The sequence below is a fragment of the Xyrauchen texanus genome, chromosome 12 (assembly GCF_025860055.1).
Source record: "Xyrauchen texanus isolate HMW12.3.18 chromosome 12, RBS_HiC_50CHRs, whole genome shotgun sequence".
NCBI lineage: Eukaryota > Metazoa > Chordata > Actinopteri > Cypriniformes > Catostomidae > Xyrauchen > Xyrauchen texanus.
In genome coordinates, this window is record NC_068287.1 from 22,717,186 (window position 1) to 22,738,037 (window position 20,852).

At 36.4% G+C, this 20,852-nt stretch overlaps 1 protein-coding gene across 5 annotated transcripts; it reads right to left on the bottom strand.

Annotated features, from left to right (window-relative positions):
- Positions 1-386: 386 nt before the first annotated feature.
- pdxdc1 (pyridoxal-dependent decarboxylase domain containing 1) lies at positions 387-20,302 on the bottom strand. 5 transcript variants are annotated; one of them, XM_052139868.1, is made up of 24 exons: positions 20,156-20,302; positions 18,548-18,621; positions 16,994-17,062; positions 16,776-16,850; positions 16,543-16,689; positions 15,994-16,183; positions 15,796-15,864; positions 14,229-14,307; positions 14,053-14,137; positions 13,878-13,926; positions 13,686-13,787; positions 12,109-12,234; positions 11,933-11,983; positions 10,404-10,484; positions 8,457-8,517; positions 7,281-7,351; positions 7,020-7,125; positions 6,047-6,218; positions 5,664-5,782; positions 5,444-5,565; positions 5,238-5,330; positions 4,565-4,661; positions 4,369-4,467; positions 387-2,312 (listed from the first exon to the last, which is right to left on the bottom strand). In XM_052139868.1, exons 2-24 carry the CDS (start codon positions 18,619-18,621, stop codon positions 2,083-2,085), a joined length of 2,367 nt encoding a protein of 788 aa, XP_051995828.1. In that variant the 5' UTR covers positions 20,156-20,302; the 3' UTR covers positions 387-2,082. The 5 variants fall into 5 exon arrangements, with proteins under 5 accessions (XP_051995828.1, XP_051995827.1, XP_051995829.1 ...); XM_052139867.1 differs by having other exon boundaries at positions 16,543-16,692; XM_052139869.1 differs by lacking the exon at positions 10,404-10,484 and adding an exon at positions 10,600-10,644 and having other exon boundaries at positions 16,543-16,692.
- Positions 20,303-20,852: the final 550 nt, after the last annotated feature.

Consider the following 20,852-nt stretch of genomic DNA (forward strand, 5'->3'; position numbering starts at 1 on the left):
GAACTACATTTCCACATTATGGCTGAACCGATCGTGCGCTGACCATTTGTTAAAAGTACAAAACAACTCCTTTCCGCACAAGAACACTGAAACTGTCAAACAACTACTAAATAATCAGTGTTTGAAGCCAAACATAATATATAAATACTTAAAAACATCAAATCATTTTAATTGTTATTCCAGCGGAGTACATGACAGTTAGGACTAGAATAGAGTGTTTCCCTAATGAAGTCCGATTTACTTACAGGTGCACTCTGTCGTTTTTTCCACATTAAAAAAAAAGTTTAAATTCTAAAGACATGCGTTGTCTTTTTGCAATATATGTAGGAAATCATGATCACTCCCATTCAAATGAAGACTCGAGACATATCAGTAATCTTATAAAAGCGATTTTATTCTACATGGAGGGGATCCGCACATGGGGGCGGCCATGTTAGAATCACATGCACGGCCAAATCCTACTATCTCTGTAACCATCTTGTTATTTGACACTTCCACTCACTGATTAAATTAATCATAGCTGACTGTGAATACTACATTTCTACAATGGCATTTGAAACGTAAAACTATTGATTTTAAATGATGTTGCATATAGCCTAAGCTGCTAGGTGACACAAAGACAAAAGTTGCTGAGTGCACCTTTAAGAAAATAATTTTAAAATACTGACAAATAACTCTTTAGGTTTAAGGGCTATTTTCTTTATTGTCTTTACATCATTGCTCATTGTAAAATTAAATCATTGTAATTATAAAACCACTGTTCTTACTTTTGATGCAATATTTCAAGTCAGTACTCCCTTTCCCCCAAAGAAAATCCCAATAATTTATTGCACCAATAGAATAAGTCTGAAAAAAGATGTACAGGTTTACAATTACATTATTAGTCCATAAGGAAGCACAATTATGAAAAGAGCTCTTCCTGTCCAAAAATAAAATATGGATGGATGTGATCTACAGTAGCTGTAGTGTCATTTCTTCTCATGGATGGAGTATACACACAATATTCATATGCTGATGCAAGTTGAAAGACAATTTCAGAGTAGCAATTATTTTTGTGTGCCAAAAAAATTAACGTTAGTGTAAACAAGATAAAATCATCTTGGTACATCATATTTAGCCTTCACATACATCCAAAAATTTAACACATTACTCAAACAAACACATTCTTCACAGTGAGAGCAGTATAATCATAATTTCACTAGTTGTAAAGCCAAAAGTGCTGAATGGATCTGTGTGATTTGAAATCCTCACACTTTAAGGGAATTACTGTAAATTTGGACAAATGTTACTCTTGTCTCTAAATAGCCTAATGTCCTCCAAGAGAATCAATAATAGAATAAATAAGTATTCGGTTGTTCTGAATAAAGTGTGACATTCTGTACATAAAAGTGCAATAAGGCTATCATTTGATTAGAAACAACTGAAGGAGTCTTTAAGCATCACAACTTTTCGTCCGTCTCTGCCTATGAAGAGTACATAACGCAAACATAAAACCACCTTTTGGCATTAGTAATCATGATGGTGAGGCCACAATAGCCCTTAAGTTGTGTAAATAAAGTGTGCCTAAATGGATAAGAAAAACCTGTTAGACAGGCCTCTAGATAAGGGAAAGCATCCATAACCATAATTTGAAGGAAACTAAAGTCACCCGTTATGGTGAGAGCCATTGGCAGTGCACATAAACAATTGTGAGCTGACCCCAAGGTTAAAACATAATTTGATTGATCAAAATATACAAATGTGCAATTGCTTATCTACTCGCTAAGAATTGAGGATGTTAGATTAGGACGTATATTCAGACAGTGTTTTGTTATTTGCATTTAAAGCTGCTTTATTTCTAAAAGTTCAGTTCTCCCAAAAAATTTAATTCGGTCATCATTTACTCACTTATGACTAAAGTTAAACAGGACAGTGAAACACGTTAAACATATATGGCTTTTTTTCTTAGTCAATGATGACAGAATTTTAATTTTTGGGTGAACTATCCCTTTTTCCAAGAGTGAATTGCTCAAGGCATAAAGGACATGGATGCAGGTTTCACTCAACCGCCTCAACCGCAGGGACATCCATTCAGGAGTGGTCTTATCTAAGTGCGTCTGCACTCTCTGTCTCTTGGCCCTCTGGTACATGCTGGTCTGATGAGACAGTTTCCTCATCTGCAGGTGAAGAGTGCTCCTGAGGGACCTCAGCCACATCCTCTTCTGCAGACTGGATAGGTGCTGCTTCCCTGAATGATTCTTCAAGCTGTCCAACAGAACTGGTTTCACTGATAGAGTCCGAGCCTGCTCCATGGCGCTGGAAGAGTTTTTGTCCTGTGAATCACACAGTATGATTAACCAGAGATTTACGAGTTCTTTAAAAGTCAATAAACTGATTCATTTTTTTGTGTTGATAAACTTACAATCATAGTAATCTAGTGTAACTAAATCTACAGTGATCTTGGATCAAGATGAATGTAGAAATGCACTGATGTGAAACATTTTGGACGATACGATTTTAACCAAAAAACTATTGGATACAAATACAGATATTTTGCCACATTTTATTTTGTCATGAGATTACAGTTTCACACAGGAATTGTTTTTAAACATCTTTACAAAAAGGTAAATACGCTTTTTACTGTTTTAAAATTGGATTGATCTGTTGAAAACATAACAGGCCAAGCTTTTAAAGAGAGCCACATTAAAAGATAAATAGAAGATAAAAAGATACAAAAATATTGAAAATATCAAAGCATGATGATAAATGTGAAAATATTATGCATATGTTGACAAATTCCACAGGAATGTCAACCACATCATGGAAAAATAAAGTTACCAAAGGAACAAAATGCCCTTTTAAGTTCTATTGTGGTATAATGATAATGGATAATGCCATACACACCGCTATAGTGCGCTGCTTCTAAACGAAGCACAGACTGAAGCACTGAATGCAGTGTATTATACATCTGGTACAATAGTTTTAATTTAAGTTCCACCTTTGTGGTTTAAATAAACCATAATTGTCACACATTTCAACAGTGCATCTTTAATTATTAGGTTTTAATATGAAAATATAAATTAATCAAGTTTCAAGAAAAAAAAACGCCAAGTGCTCCAAGGTACTGCAGCTGCGCAAAGATGGTGCTTTGAAGTGATTTGTGAGTAAGCAGGCCATTCCATTTTACAAATAAATCTTGCTTCAATTCCTCCACCCTCATTTATTTCCTTGCCTCCTTTCCTCATTCCAAAGAGGGAGGTAGCTAGGAAATAAGGAAAGTAACCAAGGATGCACAATTTCAGAAATGAAAAGCACCCCTTTTTTAAATTTCTGTCTTGTCTTAACTCAATCAAATTTGAAGCCTTAATGGACACCATACCAATGCCTGAGAAGTCAAAGTTTGCTTGTTTCAAAGCATTTTGGATGGTTTTACCTCTTAACGTATTATAGCTGTCACGTCTACAACAAAGTTTTTTTTATAATTAACAAGAGAACGAGAATAATAAAAAAATTAGGGCTGTCAGAATTAACGCATTAATGTATGCAATAAATTTACAAAGTGTGACGAGCGGACCTTTGTATTGTGTCTGCCTGGAGTCATTACACTGTCATTACACATGCCACAAACAGACACACAACAGCACACAGAGCCCTCCTACCAAGAGGAGCCTACAAGCTTAGAACGAAAATGCTTTTTTGCAAGCGTTTTCATGGAGAGTTCAAAGCAGAGATTGACGCTCTGGCGCAAATCATGAGTGCAGCTTCACAACAAGCAGATATCAGATAGCCACAGTCTACCAGCAGATTAATATTGGGGAGGATGAGAGTTTAAGAGATGTAATGCTTATTGCAATGAATATGCAACCTATGTGGGGACTAGTTCTTTCAATTAGTCAAACTCTTACTTAGACTTTGGGAAACATGTAATGTTACTTAAATTTGTGATATTTTTGTGCATTGCTATCTTTATATTGTGGAATGCTTTGTTTGGAAAATATTGACAAGGCATTATATTGCTACATATTATTTAGTTTTCTTTCCTATGATGGAAATAAATGAATTTTGTCATGAAAATAAGAATATAAAGTGTCAAGTTTCAGCACTTTTAAAATCTGCGATTAATCGTGATTAACCAAATACGATTCAAATTTTTAATCGACTAAAAGCACTAATAAAAATTCAATATTACTTAATTAAATGTTCTTAGGAGTGCCAACTCTTCTATATTCTGTGGCTATCAATATTTTTGGATTGTGCATTTGAAACAAAGTTTTTACAACATGTGATAATTATAAATTAACGGTTTTTCATATCGGCATTTCGATGTTTAAAACCAATTTGGTTTAATAATTGGCCGATACATCGGTTCATCCGTAAGTGAAAGGTTACCTGGGAACCGTTTGGCGCTGGACTTGGGGGAATCAGGGGAGGCGTCTTTACTCATCTGGGTTTTAATGGAGTACACTGGCTCGGTGCTGTCCACAGAACCTTAGGAGGAAGAAAAATAGATACCATGAAAAAAAACTGACAACTAACACAAAAAAAATGTGTGTGCATCTCCACTTCATATTTAGTGAATCTGTACCTTCAGCCAGGTTAAAAGTCCTGCCTTTGACAGAGGCCTGCATCGGAGAGAACCAGTTTAGCACAGAGCCCACCAGAGGGATCTGTCGAAGTACACCCTGCCAAAACATTTGCCAAATTTGCCGCAAAAAAAAAAATAGACATGACAATCATATTTCAACATTATTTTATTTTTTATTTAAAGTAGAAACGAAAAAACACAACCTATTTAGTGGGATCAAAACGTGAAAATCTCTAAATTTAATACAGTTCCTGTTTTATAAATTAAAAAAATTAACATCTCCTTTTTGCTTTAATGACAGTATAGCTTGAACTCAAAAAGTTTCTGGAAGACCTGATGATGCATGTTTTTCCAGCCTGAAATGAGAATGTTCCAAGAAGCATCATGTGTGCTTCAGTGGAAGCAAGGAAATACAGTATTGCCTTTCATACAAAGTGGTCACATACTAACATGGTCAGTGTCACAATTTGGTATGTTTCACCTAGAAACAGTGAAGAATCTTAATAATAATTCTTATTTCACATTACGTCATACTTTTCTTTGCTTATTTTTTTATTTTTAGAAATCCTGAAACTGTGTTTATGTCCAGGTTTAAATTAAGAGTTGAATTCTAGATTTGCCATGTGGTCTCAAACATTTGGACCCCACTGTACATTTACACATATCCACTCACCTCCTCCATAAGCTTCTCTTCATTGGCTTTCTGAAGCTGCTGCTCAGCTTCCTGAATGCCTTTTCTTACTACTTCAGTCATGTTCTCAAATAACTAGCCACAAACATAAATAGGTGCATTATTTGTCAGTATTTATCGGATTCTCTGCATCTGCATAGGTTATTAAAATACTTAAGAGCTATATTAAAAATCAATACATGCTGTACCTTTCCACTTTCTTCAATGTCTTTTCCAAGAGATACTATTGTTTCCACCAACTCTGCCACATCTAGGTCCTCTGTAGCCAATCCAATAAATATGCAATTTTTCTCTTCACAAAACTCAGGGCCTGCATGGAAGACAAGAGTTTTGAGGTCACAGAGTTGATGTAAATTAAAGCAATGCTGTAACACTGTCAACATTCATTATGGGACGTCCATAATTTACCAATAGAGAAGCTCAGGTCTGTATCCAGCTCCTTCAGTTTCTTAAGCAAGTCGCTGTTGATCCCCTCCATACTCTGTTGTCTCTTATCTTCATCAAGATCTGTGCTTCTGGGCTCATACCTGATGAAGAACAAAAAGTTTGGCACTGTGAGGAACTGCAGCCAGGAGACTTTTCTTTTAATTTTTTGAGTCACTGTGTCCTGTAGCATTACTGTTAATTATGCTGCGTTCATGCCATGTAGGATTACTGTAATTACGAGATGGCAACCCAGAGTTGGACACAAGCGTGAATGGTTTTTACTAGTCGGAAACCCATTATTATGGTAATTCCAATATGACGTGAATGCAGCATAAATACCACTTTGAACTAAGAACTGACTTTACCTCACACCCCCCAGACCAGGCCAGCTCAGATCCTCAATGTAAGAAAGAGAAGCCTGTTGAAGCACCTCATCTTTGAAGTCCTGTCTGAAGCACATGGTGCAGCTCAGCACTGGAATCATCTCTCCCAGCTTCTCCACCAATGCAGCCACATCATTCTCCTGAGTGCCAAGCACTACACACACACATACCACACATACCACACACAGTGATTGGTGAGAGCTTTTTTTAAGGGATAGAAAAATTCTGTCATTTCTAAATCTATTTATGACTTTCTTCTGACAAACACAAATGGAGAAAAGTCACCATTGACTTTAGAATGGAATAAAGATGTATTGAAAGTGAATTGCGACTGAGGCTCATATTCATCTCCCTTTGTGTTCACAGAAGCAAGTAAGTCATACTGGATTGAAACACCACGAGGGCAGAGTTTTTTGTTTTTGTATATACTATCCCTTTTAAATGAATTAATTAAATAGGGTCTCATGACTGTTCACACTGCTTAACAACTGAATACATTCGAGTCAACTACGTCAAATTAGATTTTTTTGCTGTCTGTCTATAAGCCTTAGATGTGTTTTAAAGGTACATTCTAACATTTTGTCGTCTTGAACTTACACTGACACCTAGCGGCCTGGATGTAGCATCATTCAAAAAAATAGTTTTCAGTCACTGTAGAAATTTACCATACACACATGATTGATTTAAACCATGAGCAAAAGTGTCCAATAACAGGGCGGTTATGGAGATAAAGGGAGTAGTATTCGACTGGTCATGGGATCCCAACATAGCTGCCCTCATAAGGGGACTCTCTCCATGTAGAAGAAGCTTTTATAAGGTAAATCTTTTTTAATGAGGAAAAAAAATCCTGAGTGCACAAATTTCTCTCCAGTTCTCCAGTCAGCACTGCTCGAGTCTGAACTTAAACACTTTGTGCAAGCAGCCTAGATGTTAAATAACCTCCTAAAAGTCTCACCTGCAGCGGTCATGAGGGGGTTGAAACGAACACATGCGCCTTCATCTTCCAGCTCAACCACATCCACACCACTGATGGGCACCTGCTGTGCCAACTGCTCACCCAACTGACAAATCACATAAGCAGCAATGAGGTCATTCTTTTCAAAGAAAAGGATCTAAGAATCAGTTCATTCTGATATCCTTTCAAACATCCTCACACTTCACCCTATTTCTATAGGACTCAAATAATACAGTGCTTGTTAATGAGAGAAGCATTTACCCATCTGTTAAGAGCATCAAGAATCTCTCTTTCCCCTGCAAAATAATCCTCTGCTGAGCCACCACTTGACGCTGAAATAAAAATTGAGAAGGTTGACCATATATGTGATACGTGCAACAGTATCTGTCAGTCATATAATATTACAAACAGTGATGCAAACAATGAGAGTCTAAAAGGGGTCATACAATATTATTTCACCTGAGGTCTGCTTATAATGTTAATAAAGTGTTTTGGTGCCATGCCTTAAAGACTTTTGTGTAAAACACCCACTTCACAGGTGAAATGTTTAACATTTTTGCTGCACTTGCACACTGGTTGTGGGTTTGCTGCCCGTTCTAAAATAATTTGCACTGGTTCATTCTTAAAGGAATAGTTCACACAAAAATGACTCCAGTGGTTAAATCCATATCTTCAGAAGTAATATGTTACGTGTGGGTGAGAAACAAATCAATATCTTTTTTTTACTATCAATCTCCACTTTCACATTTTTCTTCTTTTGTTTCTTCTGGGTGTAAATTATGAGATCATTTTCATTTTTGGGTGAAATAACCCTTTAAATATTGATCTGTTTCTCACCCACACCTATCATATCACTTCTGAAGATTTGGATTAAACCACTGGAGTTTTATGGATTACTTTTATGCTGCCTATATTTGCTTCTTGGACCTTCAAAAATGTGGTCATCATTCATTGGCATTGTATGGACCTACAGAGCTGAACTATTCTACTAAAAATCTTCAATGGTTCAGCAGAAGAAAGTCTGCTTTACATTGTGACAGGATCACAAAACAATCTGCACTGAAATGTGCCACACATACAGTTAAAATCGTACTAGAACATTCAGGGACATAGGTGAATCTTATCATTATGATTCTTCTGGTCTTTAGAAATAAAAGTATCTATCCTCCTTCCTCTGTATTGCCTCACTGTGACTGGGTGGGCCAAGTTTACAGATGAACAGTTATCATGTGCAAATATGGGCAGTCATGTGTTCAGTCATATTTATCTGATGTCAGAAAGTTGCAAAGTTCGTAATGAGCCATTTATAATGCTTAGTTTTTCTGTTATTTTTTTTTTTAATTTTAAAAGTCATAGTATGTTTTCATATTACAATGAAGACATACGATTAAGCTAAATTTTATTTTTCATCATTGATACAATATAATAAAAACTCACGTGCACTGGACTCTTGTGAAAACCTGAAGACAACCACTGGAGAATTCAGTTCATCCTCCACCTACAAACATCAGAGACAAAGAGTGTGGATAAGGGGTATAATGAAACCTGTGATATTTCTGAACAAAAGACAATACAGAGGCCTTAATGTCATGCCGTGAGCACTACCATGTTATTGTGAAAATTGTTTTATTCTTTGAATGTTTTGATGCAATGTCATGGAGAGGCTTTTTGCCAGCTTGTTACTTGTTTGACAGGTCAATCAGACCTACAGTCTGGCCTACAGCCATGCAATTGTGCTGGAATGTCTATATGATGCTGGAACCTTTGTTATAACTACAAGCAGCTTTTGGACATATAACTCTTTTAATTACAGTAGGAATGCCCATTGTTAGAATACTCGAAGTATACTACCTTAATAATTAGTAGACATTACCATGACTCAAATCTACGAACAAAAGTTTAAATACCATTCACATAAATCAAGGCAGCAAAACCTTAAAAATAATAACAGTGACTCTTTACTGCCCTAACCCCTATAAGTTAAGATTTTACCTCAATTTGCCCCACAAAAATGAAAATTCTGGCATATTTCTCTTAATCTCAAGATTTTCCAAACATGCAGTACATTCTTTTTTTCTGTGGAACACAAAAAGGTTTATTTAAAGCAGAATTTCAAAGCTGCTCTTTTCTATTGAATGAAAGTGAACAGCTGTTGAGCATGATTTTCAGAGAATAATGACTGACATTTCAGCTTTTTCCTCTCACAAAGTTATCATATTGGTTCAGAAGGCTTGGTATATTGTTCACAGATCATATAGACTACTAATACAACAAATTCAATACTTCAAAACTGATAAATCATTACAATAAATGTATTGATCTATTAACTTTTTAAAGTGGTAAGCACTTTACAATCTTTTTTATTTTATTTAAAGTGAGTGTGTAAGTTTATCAACATTAAACTTAAAAGGAGAATTTACTTGCTGGTAACCATTTGACAACTGTTGACATGGCGGAAAAGAAAACACGTTTTGGTCTAAAATCACATTTCTACATAATCTGTCCATTGCGACTTCTGACTCAACATGATAGAATGAGTCACATTTGAAACAACACAGTAAATTAATTAAACATCTGATCTTTTGGGACTTAAAACAACTGTGAGGTTATACTAACTTTAAGATGTTATTTACGATGATTTTCTTAAAAAAAAAAAAAAAAAGTATTCTTCTTAAGAACAATCTTAGGAAAAAGATAAAGACGGTAATAAAAAAAAAAGATTTATTTTGTAAAACATTGTGAAGAAAATGTTTAAATTCTTCTTTAAAACATTTTGTGTATCTGTCACCTGGTCTCCATCCACTTTCATTATATGGAAGCGACCAGCTCTTAGGAGCTACAGTTCTCATTTGGTGTTCCATGGAAGAAAGAAAGTCATATGGCTTTAAGGCAACATGAAGAGGAGTAAATGATGAAAGAATTTTCAGTTTTGAGTGACCTATCCTTTAAACACATTTAATTTGACTGTGTTCCTGTTTCATAGCTAATGTATGACTTCCTTTAGAGTGAACAAACAAACTCTAATGGGTTAGTGTTACTACAACACAAAGGAACATAGATTTTGCTCCATCTCACACAAAGGCCATATTAAAGATAATTCAGATATTTTATTGAATAGCATTCCCATGATGACACATCATTTCTCCATAGTGAAGTCCAGTATTGATGCCCAACAAGTCATCAAGCTCTGTGAAGTGATATTTTCTAAATGTTTTGCACATGCCTGTAGCACTGGTAGGCCTTTATTGGAATAAAAGCCTTAAAGCACCAGCACTCATGGGTGGACATGGTGAGGGAGGGAACAGTGGAGAAACATTACAAGTGACGGGGAGGAAGAGAAGCAGTGGAGTGGGATCAAGCAGGCAAAGGGTTGGTCCCACCTACAATAGAGAGTATAAGAGAGCCCAGCACGTCCCGCAGTGAGCCCCCGGAGATGGGAGGGACCCGGGAATGAGACACCACATCCTGAAACCAAGGCACCCACTCTCACTACCACACTATGTATAAGAGCTGCACACATTGTTGACGTCACAAACCACACCGCCAACATATACATATGATGAACATCTCTGCTCTTTACCATGTGTAAAGCTTCGAGAAGAGACACCTCACTGTCAAGGACATCCTAATGGTGGTGACACAGAACACAAGTGTTTGCTTATAAGATTTTAGCCTATGTTTCCTGACTGAAAGGAAAAAGTGATCTTTTTGTAAACTTTCCTTTGTTGGTCGTCAGGAATTTAAATTATTTTATGTTTATAGAAATATTACTAAAAAATATTCTGGATATTAACCCGATTAATGCTTTGTTTATTGATATCTTTAATAAAATGTGAACAATGTGCAGAAAAATAAGTCTCTGGAACAGGATAATGAATTCATATATATACAAAAAGTTTTGTTATGTTTTGTTAAAGTTATGATTAGTTGTAATTTTTCAATAAACACATTCACGTCATCCAAAGTCCAGTAAACATGAAAAAAAACCTAAACAATATTTGGTGTGACCACCTTTGCCTTCAAAACAGCATCAATTCTCCTAGGGACACCTGGACACAGTTTTTCTTGGTTGTTGGTGGATAGGATGTTCCAAGCTTCACCGCAGATATTTATTAATTTAGTCTCAATTGCTTCTGTCATGTAATCCCAGACTGACTCAATGTTCAGTGGGGGGGGGGCTCTATGGAACCATGCCATCTGTTGCAGGGCTCCCTGTTCTTCTATTCTATTCTATTTGCAGAAGGAAAGTTTGGGAGTCTAAAATGTATATTACCTATTGACACACTACAGCTAAAGATAGAAATAACCATCTTAAGACAAATGTTTTTGTTAAATATCTTATGTGCCTAAGACTTCTGCACAGTACTGTATTTTCTTTGATTTATTATATGTAATTGTTTGTATAAACAATTAATTTATGTTCATATTTTTATTTAACATGTAAATCATTCAGGTTTCCCCCAATAATTCAACTTAACCCTTGACATGACACAGCTTACCCCTAAGTGTCTATGGCCCTTCTATGGCACTGATAGGAAAGAGAAGGCCAGTGATATAAAAAATAACTAAATCGATATAATCATATAGTACAAATAATATTCCAAATATGTCAGTAATCTATCAAAACAACCATATCCTAAATATTTCAGCTGAAATATGTATTATGTTTTCTGGTTGTAAATAACAGAAATGTCTGCAGGGTTGTGTTTCACCAAGACTTTAATAAGAGAGGGAGCAGACCACCAAATGAGGACAGAGGAAATATTGATATATAGAAGCTTCCAAAGTAGGGAAAATTAAGGTTTTGAGAGACCAAAATCTTCCCTATTCACATACTTAATTGTGGAAATGTGGTGTAACTCTACAAGGCTCTATTCTAACCTACATGAATGGATTAAGACACGTTCACCTACCGAGGTCTTTATTGAAGCCAGTGTCTTTAAAAGCTCCAACAGCTGTTGACTCTATAGAGAAACAGATCAATTGAGTGAACCTTCAATCAGGTCAGATTAATTCTTATAGTGTTTAAAGTACTTTAAGTATGCTACAGTTCATCGGACTATCTAAATGAAGTTGGCATGGTACTCACTAGCTGTGCGGCATGCTTGATCCTCTCTAAAATCCCATTGTGCCCAAGGTACTGCAGGGACAGCCAGAGCGGTAAAGCCCGCAGCTTCTCAACTGGTTGGCTGGAGGTCAGACCTGCTGCAAGAGACTGCCCCCAGCAAGCAGGAAGTACAAACAGTATGAGGTATTTGCATCACAGCATATTTCAAGCTTCAAAAGTGCACTCAGTAATTTTTTCCTCATAAAAAAATGTTTTACTCCTAAAAGAAATAAATAGTAATTTTGAAACATATGTATAAAATCAAGACTCCAGTCATAACAGTTACCTTATGAAAGCTGCTTTATTGTAAGTGGAGAGGGTCTCCTCATGGGGGCTGCCATGTTATGTTGATATGACCAGCTGAAAACTACATGCTTAATCTCAGTTAACGCTCTGTTTGTGGACATTTACTCATTAATTAATTATGGTTGACTGTGAATTTCTACAATAGAGGTCTGAAACACGACTCGAAATGTTTCGGGCTAGGTTCGGGTTCGTTTTTCCAAGTAGTTCAGGTTTGATACACGCACACACTCTCACTCACAGACATGCGTGAACGGATGAGTTAGGAGCCACAGACCCAACGTATTTTTGTGAGCATCTGCTCTGTTTACCCATTGCTTTCCTATGAAACACATGATGGACGAATGTCTTTGAATTTTGCATAGTGTCTTGCTGTTTCTTCAGCATCTTGCTCAAGATTTTTAGACACCATGGCAAGTTAAAACGAACTTCAAGCTTCTTCAAGAACTTCAAGTCGAGACACCACCATTACTTTTCATTCATTGCACTGTGTCTAGATTGTCTTTAGCGCAGGTGTCATAAAGATTCAATGTTCTGAACAAGTTAAGACTGCAAAGAAGTGATGTCTCCTTAGCTCCAGTGGAATTATTGGATCGTACAGTGTCCAGTCGATAAACAATCTCGCCGGAAGTAGTGGATCATCAAAGTTTTATGAATACTGATGAGTTGGACATACTACTACATTTGGTATTCTGTATTTGGCATACTATATTGTAGGGAAGTATGAAAATTAGGATGCAATGAATCTCTTGGATTATAGGTTAGCTCAGTCATTTGTAGTTTATGTTGCACCCTGGCCAATATGGCAGTCCTCTTGGATTTATACTGACACCTAGTGGCGTGGATGCAGCATTGAAGCTTTTTTAAGCGCAAATTGAAGTCAGTCATGTTTCATTTATTACGTGAGTGAAATTGTCCAATAACAGGGGGGTACCTGAGATACAATGAATAATACTAGGCTATTCAGGTGATCTCAACATAGCGGCCCCCATGAGGTGACCAACTTCATGTAAAATTGATTAGCTTTTATTACAATGCTGATATGACAGGAGAATTTATATTATGTGAGTGTACATTACTTAAAATAAATGTATATTGTATATATTATAATATAAATCTATTGTATTTCTGGGTAAAATCTTTTTAATGAGGAAAAATTTACTGAATGCACCCTTAAAGTCACTTTTAAAAACATGATTCTTTACAATGTGTTGATCGGTTTATAGAAATACTACTTAGTATAACGGTTCACTGACTAGAGCTGGGTCCTCATGTCTGTAGAGAGTGACAGCAGGCACAGCTGGCAAACCCAACCATGGGCCTGGGGTTAAAGTCATACTGTCACACTTGGTGGCCGCCTTGAGAGACAGAGAAACAAAATAAGAGCACTCCCACAAACACAGGAAACAAACATGGGCATATGCATGCCAAAAAACCCACCAACATACCGTGACAGTGGAGGAGACCTGACCAAGAGCAAGTGTTGCCAAATTCACCCTGAGAGAGTGGCAAAGACAGTATATTACAGTCCATGACAGCCAAGGCTGTAATCTATTACATAAAGCCTTTCATTAATTAAAAAAAGGAAATTCGATATTATAAAAAAGATCAATTAAAACGAACCCCTCTACATGGAGCCACATGTTGCACTGAACACAGAGCTCTTTCAGACGACTGAGTTTATCTGTGTGACCTGCACCTGGCGTTCCTGAGAGTAGAATTTAATTTAAATGATTGCTTTCAAAATTAAACTTTAACAATTGCTAACAAAAACTAATAAGGTCTAATAACAAACTTACCAGCATTCGCTATCAACAACAACGGAATCTTCCCAGAGTCCTGATCATCTTTGATCAGCTTGTCAAGCAATGCAACATCCTATGGAAAGACAATTCAAAACAGCAGACAATTTAAACACATATTCAATGTTCTGTCTTCAATTTCAAAGAAACAGAAATGTAGGGCAGATTTCACTGGTAACACCTAAACATTAAGAAAAATTCTGTCATTTACACAAACTTATGTCATTTCAAAACATGACTTTCTCAAGGCCCCAATATATTTCATATGAAATCCAAGAACGAACAGTTGTGACCCCATTTAGAACAAAATCTGGCCAAAAATAAGGTGTTTTTGCATTAATTCTTCCTGGGCGAAAACTTTATACCAGCTGCTAACTTTCTTACTGCCATTGGTCCACATCATCGGAAAGTGTGACCTGGAGCTACACCTAATTTGAGGCTGACAACTAATTCCGGTTAAGTCAGTTAAGATCAGTCAACATGAACACACCAGTGTGTAGAGTTAGTCAGCTGGTGCAAACTTACCTACATCTGTAGGATCGTTCACTTGGAGACATTTTCCAAGAACATGTCATGCATTTTTGTTTGTTTAATTAGTATACAAAAGGAATCAAATCTACTCAAAAACTCAAGTGTCCATTCAATCTTTTCTTTGATAGCCTATGCTGCTTCACTCATGTGCTGTCTGCAGTGAAATCCATTCACACATCTGCCCAAAGTAAGATATGCCCATCTTCATTCTTTTGTCTGTATTCTGCCCATTAACACTCTTTTATACTCCAATCTTTGCAGCAGTATAATTGTCATCATAAATTACGATAACCGCACATAATCGGCGCATTTTATGGATGCGTATAGTGTGTTAGCGTATTAGCGTCATGAATTCAGAATGTAAACAAGACAAATAAAACTATTTCTTCTGCATAAAAATTACTTGAAATCATAAAGAAAAATGGTTCAAAACAAATATTTTACTGATCTCTATACATAGAATGAGGCATCAAGTCATTGATAACACATTTTAATATCACATTACTTAAATGTTTAACCAAGCGTCCTCATATTTAAATGTAATTCTAAACATCTCCCACAGCGGTGTGGCGAGTGTCTGAATGTTCGCAAACAATATACCATTGCTCGGCTGTTCCGGACTTCATTTCATCCCTGAACAAAGAATGAAGAAGAACTTCTCAGGAAATATATAGGGGGCATTATGCAGAACACAAAGGTATTTGTTTGAATGTATATCACAGTCTGTCTTAACAATAAAATGACAGTGGATAGTGCCTCAATTCAAAGATTAAAAAAGGACTCAAAAGTATCATAAAAGTAATCCATGCATTATATTTTACAGTTTTCTGAAGGCATACGATAGGTTTAAGTGAGAGGTAACCAGAATTTTAAGCCATTTTTACATCTGTTGCACATTTATGAGCATTATGTAAGACGCACATTCACAGTACAATAAGTAAATTACAACAAAATTTCAATTTTGGGTGAACTATTCCTTTAAATATACAAAAAAATGGTACCTTTTATTATATACCAAAAAACAAATTCCTACCATTTGGTGCAAGGAACCAAACATTGTGTTACAGGGTACAATACAAAGACTTGACAGAGGCAGCCCCAGCTGAAAAGTAAACACAAAACATTTTGCCTAATCAAAGCAAACAGTTTTACTTTGGTAATATAGTGTAACAATGTGAACGATTTCAGATCTGTAGCATGTAGAGTATGTAATTTAGAGGTGACATTGTACCTGGCTGCAGAGATGTTGTCCCAGGCCAGGTCTGCATGCAGCACTTTGGTAAATAACAGGCTGCTTAGAGCTGAGCACAGTAAAACCCTCAGTAGCATAGTCTTCATACTGAGTATTAATGACCAGCCGACACACCTTCAGCAGCCCCTCACGGTCATCTTCATGGTAATAAGCAGAGCCGTTTTCATATCTATTAAAAATAAATTATTAAAACATTTCAATTGTGCTTGAGACAAATAAAAAGCATTTCCTCTGCTGTTTAAACTTGTGTACAAAATCTGTGATAAGTGATAATGGGAGTAAACTGGTGAAATCAGTTCAGCATTAAATCAATCATTATTTTAATAAAACCCCAAATTATTTGCCCCCTAAGCTTTTCAAGAAAAGACACTGATAAATAAAATTTGCTGAGGTGAACTAATGGTGAAGCCTGTTACTAATGCTGCAACACATATCTCTATAAATATATTTACACCATTTAAGTGTTTGTAAGCCTGGAAAAAACTGAATCCCCCTGAAACAGCGTTCAAACAGAGAACTCGAGCATACTTGAAAAGCCTGCAGAGCCAGAGAGTGGTATCTGACAGGATGCGTGTGGTAAGCTTTCTCAGTCTTTCTCGATCCAGTACAGAAATATATGCAGCCAGACTGTGTCCCAATAGAGCCATGTGTCCCTGCTCTCCAACATAATGCATCCTGCTGAAGAGCCAAACATTGTTTAATGGCACCATGCAGAACAGGGGTTGCACATGTTCTCAATGCAATATTATAATATGACCTACCGATGACCCTGCATATCATCATCTCCATGCATCAGGTTCTGGACTAGCTGGAGTATGCTCACAACATCCTGTCCACTGCAAGAAAAAATAGGGGGAAAGAGAGGCGATAAAGGCTTGGACACTGTGAAATGTTTGCGAAGATAGCTAATAATATGCATTGATTTTAAAGGTAAATTGTACTTTACAGTGTAGATGTAATGTAAAACAGTCTCACGTACTCTACTTGTAAAGGTCCTGGTATGTCTTTCCAACTCAGCTTTCTTCTCTCTTTGGCCTGTTCTGTCTCCCTGCATACACACAAAAGCCGCTTTCACACATACAGCCTTTTCCAGATAATTACCTGCAATTTTCAGTTTAGAAGTCATGTGTGAACAGCCCCGGTTTGAAAATACTGGTAAATTTAGCACTGACAATTTCCATGAACAAGACGTTGTAACATTATCTGGAAAGTTCAGTTTGATGCTATGTGTGAACGGAGTCATAAGATTAACGGTTTGAGCATGTACATGGTCAGGACATGCTATTGTAAGATGGAGAGGATTCCATTAATCTGGAGTCAAAAACATTTCAGCAAATTGGACATATAGTGAAATTATTCCATTTAGTCTGAGGATATAAAAAAATATTTTATATTTTAGAGTTTAATATAGAGGAAATCTCCTAGTCTATGAGGCTCCACGACTCAAATCTTAAGTCATCCGGTGAGCAGCAAATGAAAATCAACCGTGCACGGCTACAACACTGGACAACGAAAAAATGGAGATGGCAAACAAACGCTCAAAGTGGAGAAATATTTAACACCACTCAATATCAACTCTCGTCACAGTCTCCGCTCTCGAACCTCACCCACTCAAATCTGCTCGGCATGTTTATTTTGAGTACCAGCCACAAGGCAGCACTCTTGTACATCCATGTTTGTTTACATCTGTCTTGCATCTCTTAGAATGGGGGCATGTGTGAGTTTGTGATCAGATCAACTTGTCAGGTAGAGTGTTCCTCAGTCGTTTGTGATGCCCAATGTTTGTCTGTACCCATTTACATAATTGGTAAGTGTTTGATGACGTAGTATTTTTAGATTCTGTTCAGATTTTTGAAGTGGCGTAGTGTAATCCAGACTTAAAGCACAACGATATTTGTCAACTGATAAAATAATTAACTACATCTAAGAGTTTAACAGCATTTTGGTGCTGATGTGTGAATCGTCATAAAACGAAAAAAGAAAGAAACTGTTGCATGTGTCAATAGAGCTGTTCAGCCATGACATCAATTTGTAGGCGAACCCGGAAGACTAATTCGCCATGAGTTCCCTCTGGATTTTCCTATGGGTTTTTAAACCTCTGTGTAAAATAATAATATATTTTTTTTAAGTATGTAATACGATATGGCTTAAAAATTCATATTTTAGGTATGAATCTGTGTAATTTATTTAGTAAAACAAAACGTCCACATATCGTCAAGTATTGTTTACCGCAGACCTCATTTTACACATAAATTGGTGAATTATTTTCGTGTTTTTAGGACTACAAGCTAAACAGCTCTATAGCAGATGTGATACATTTACCAGCAAAGGCAATCCAACAATTTTACTACAATTTACGAGGTAGCATGTGTGAAAGGGGCTAATGTTACATACATTAAATCTGAAACCTTAGATGAGTTCAAACTTGTTTTCAGAGGACTATGAATATTTTTGAGATGATGTCATGTAGAGGGCTTGAAAATAAACAACTAATTGCAAAAATAATAACGGTGAAAATATCTGTGAATCTCACAATTTTCCACTTTCCAAAATCTTCATGGCATCAGAGAGATGGTTTCCCATCTCAGCAAGTGCCGGGTCCATCATCTGCAAATACAAAGCACAATGAATGAAGATGTGAAATGCTGTCCTTGCTCAAAAAGTAGACCTATATCAAATTTCTTGTCTCATCAAATAAAATGGTTCCTTAAGCTTTAACAAAACTTATCAGATTTTAGAGGGTGTGTAATTTAGGTTAATAAACACATAACCTTCTTTTTTGGCCAAATAAACAACAGAAACAAATAATAGACCTGAAAATGCATTTATATTTTCCAAATTGTGTCAAATAAGTGACATAATGCTGTCCTTACTATACTGCTTGCTATCTCATCTGTTCTCACAATCACTTATGATTCCTGATATTCAGGATACGGGGAGTGTGTAAACCTGTCGAATGACAATGCTCACTTAATTATACTAGCAAGTAAAGTCGTTTATCTAGGCTGCGAGCTCATCTGGCACAACCACATAGTCTAGACCAGGAAAGATTTAATCTAATTCCTTGTCCTTGTGCATGTCACGCTCCAACACAAGTTACACAACATTTTCATTTTTTTTTTATATTATTCCTTCGTCACAGTAACCGTGGGCCACGATAACACAAAAATTGTGGACTGCAGATTCCATTAATGGAACCCATTTATTTTTTAACAGTACTTTCACATTTAACCCTTGTGCGTCAATAAAAAAAAGTTACTCAGGAGGTCCTTAGAGGACAAAAATGTCCACGTCAAAAACTGCCTTAAAAATATTATATATTCATATTATTTTCCCCTTTCAATTAGTTAATTTTTTTAATTAACATCAGTACTGATCATAACTACCAAATATGCATACATTTTCAGGATTTTAACCCTTGAAATACCAGTTTGTTTACATAATGCCACTATTTTTAACACACACGCAACACACACAACACACGCAATACATGCAACACATACACTCTGACATCCATACAAACACAATTTTAGTTATATAATTTATACAATTGACCTGCAGTGCTAATACAGCAAACAGAAAATAGGAAAAAAGCATGTATTGGCTCCATAGGCTAAACATTAGAAAAATGGCTCCATCTGGTGGAAAAAATGTGACGCCAGAGCTCCACAATGAAAGCACAGCATCATAGAATTCATGATTTTATGCTTTAATGGCACTGGGATCACATACTGCATTTTGGGGGACATTTGGGGTTACAATGGGGGACATTTTTGTACTGAAGGTCCTGAGTGTAACTATTTTGTGTACACATAGATGTATTATAGGAACTGAGGTTGAAATATCAATATTCCCCCCAAAATGCACACCTTTGGCTAAATTTATGCCGTTGCCATTAATAGACAAAATTATCGAAACAAAACTCAAATGAACAAGACAAATATGTCCCGAAGGTCGCGCAAGGGTTAAACAGTACGACACAATAAACAAATGCAAAATGTGTACTGCTTCTAATAAATCCGGTTGTGTTCCGCCTCATCATTTCTAAGACAGTCCGGCATTGACATAGTAACGAAGGCTTCCAGCATTTTAATGAAATAAGCGAGTCCTTCAGGAAATGATATTATGCTGTTTACATTACCTTCACGGGCTACTTCTCCGTGCAATGTTAAAAAGCCAGTCGCAGAGTTTATTTGCTATCGCAGTATAATTTAAGAAGCAAATGAAAGAAGTACAAAAATCTAGCTCTCGTATCCTTCCTTGATATTGTCACTTCCTGGTGTCATGCCACTCCACGCTGGCAGCGCTGACGTAGCCTAAACAGACGCCCCTTTACTGTGACAGTTTACTCCAAAGCAATTACATGTAATGATGCAGTGGTTGTCAAAGTACTGAGACCCTACAGGGTCAAGGTAGTGGGAAAATTTAGTTGGTAGGTAAAAATAATCAAATGCTTTTGTGTTCTCTGCAAAATGTGTGTCATAATGAAAGTCTTCTGCTAGCTCTCTTTAGTTTTTATTTTATTATTCCAGCTTTTGAATTCAACAAGAAGAGAAAGCCAGTGCAATGAAAGTGAAGCCCAATAAAAGACAATACTTGTGCAATGCACAAATCATAATCTTCCATTCATGAATGTGTGAAAATAAAGACAACACAGTTAAACATCACATTTAGAATAAGTTCACTTGGAACCTGGACAGAGGTGGTACTAAAAACAAAAAAATTACCAGTGGAAAACCCCCAAAAAGCAGTCGAGTCGAGGCATGGAGGCATAATTTATGTGGTTTGGTACATGTCAGTGTTGAAAGATTGACTCACTCGTAACACAATTGTCGCCA

What these genes read in the sequence shown, in the direction of transcription:
- pdxdc1 (XM_052139867.1), bottom strand. Translation starts at nt 18,621, where the DNA reads ATGATGGACCCGGCACTTGCTGAGATGGGAAACCATCTCTCTGATGCC. An exon ending in GACAACATCTCTGCAGCCAG is followed by an intron (nt 15,865 to 15,993) that starts GTACAATGTCAC and finishes TTTACTTTTCAG; the next exon opens with CTGGGGCTGCCTCTGTCAAG. An exon ending in TCAAGCATGCCGCACAGCTA is followed by an intron (nt 11,984 to 12,108) that starts GTGAGTACCATG and finishes GTTTCTCTATAG; the next exon opens with AGTCAACAGCTGTTGGAGCT.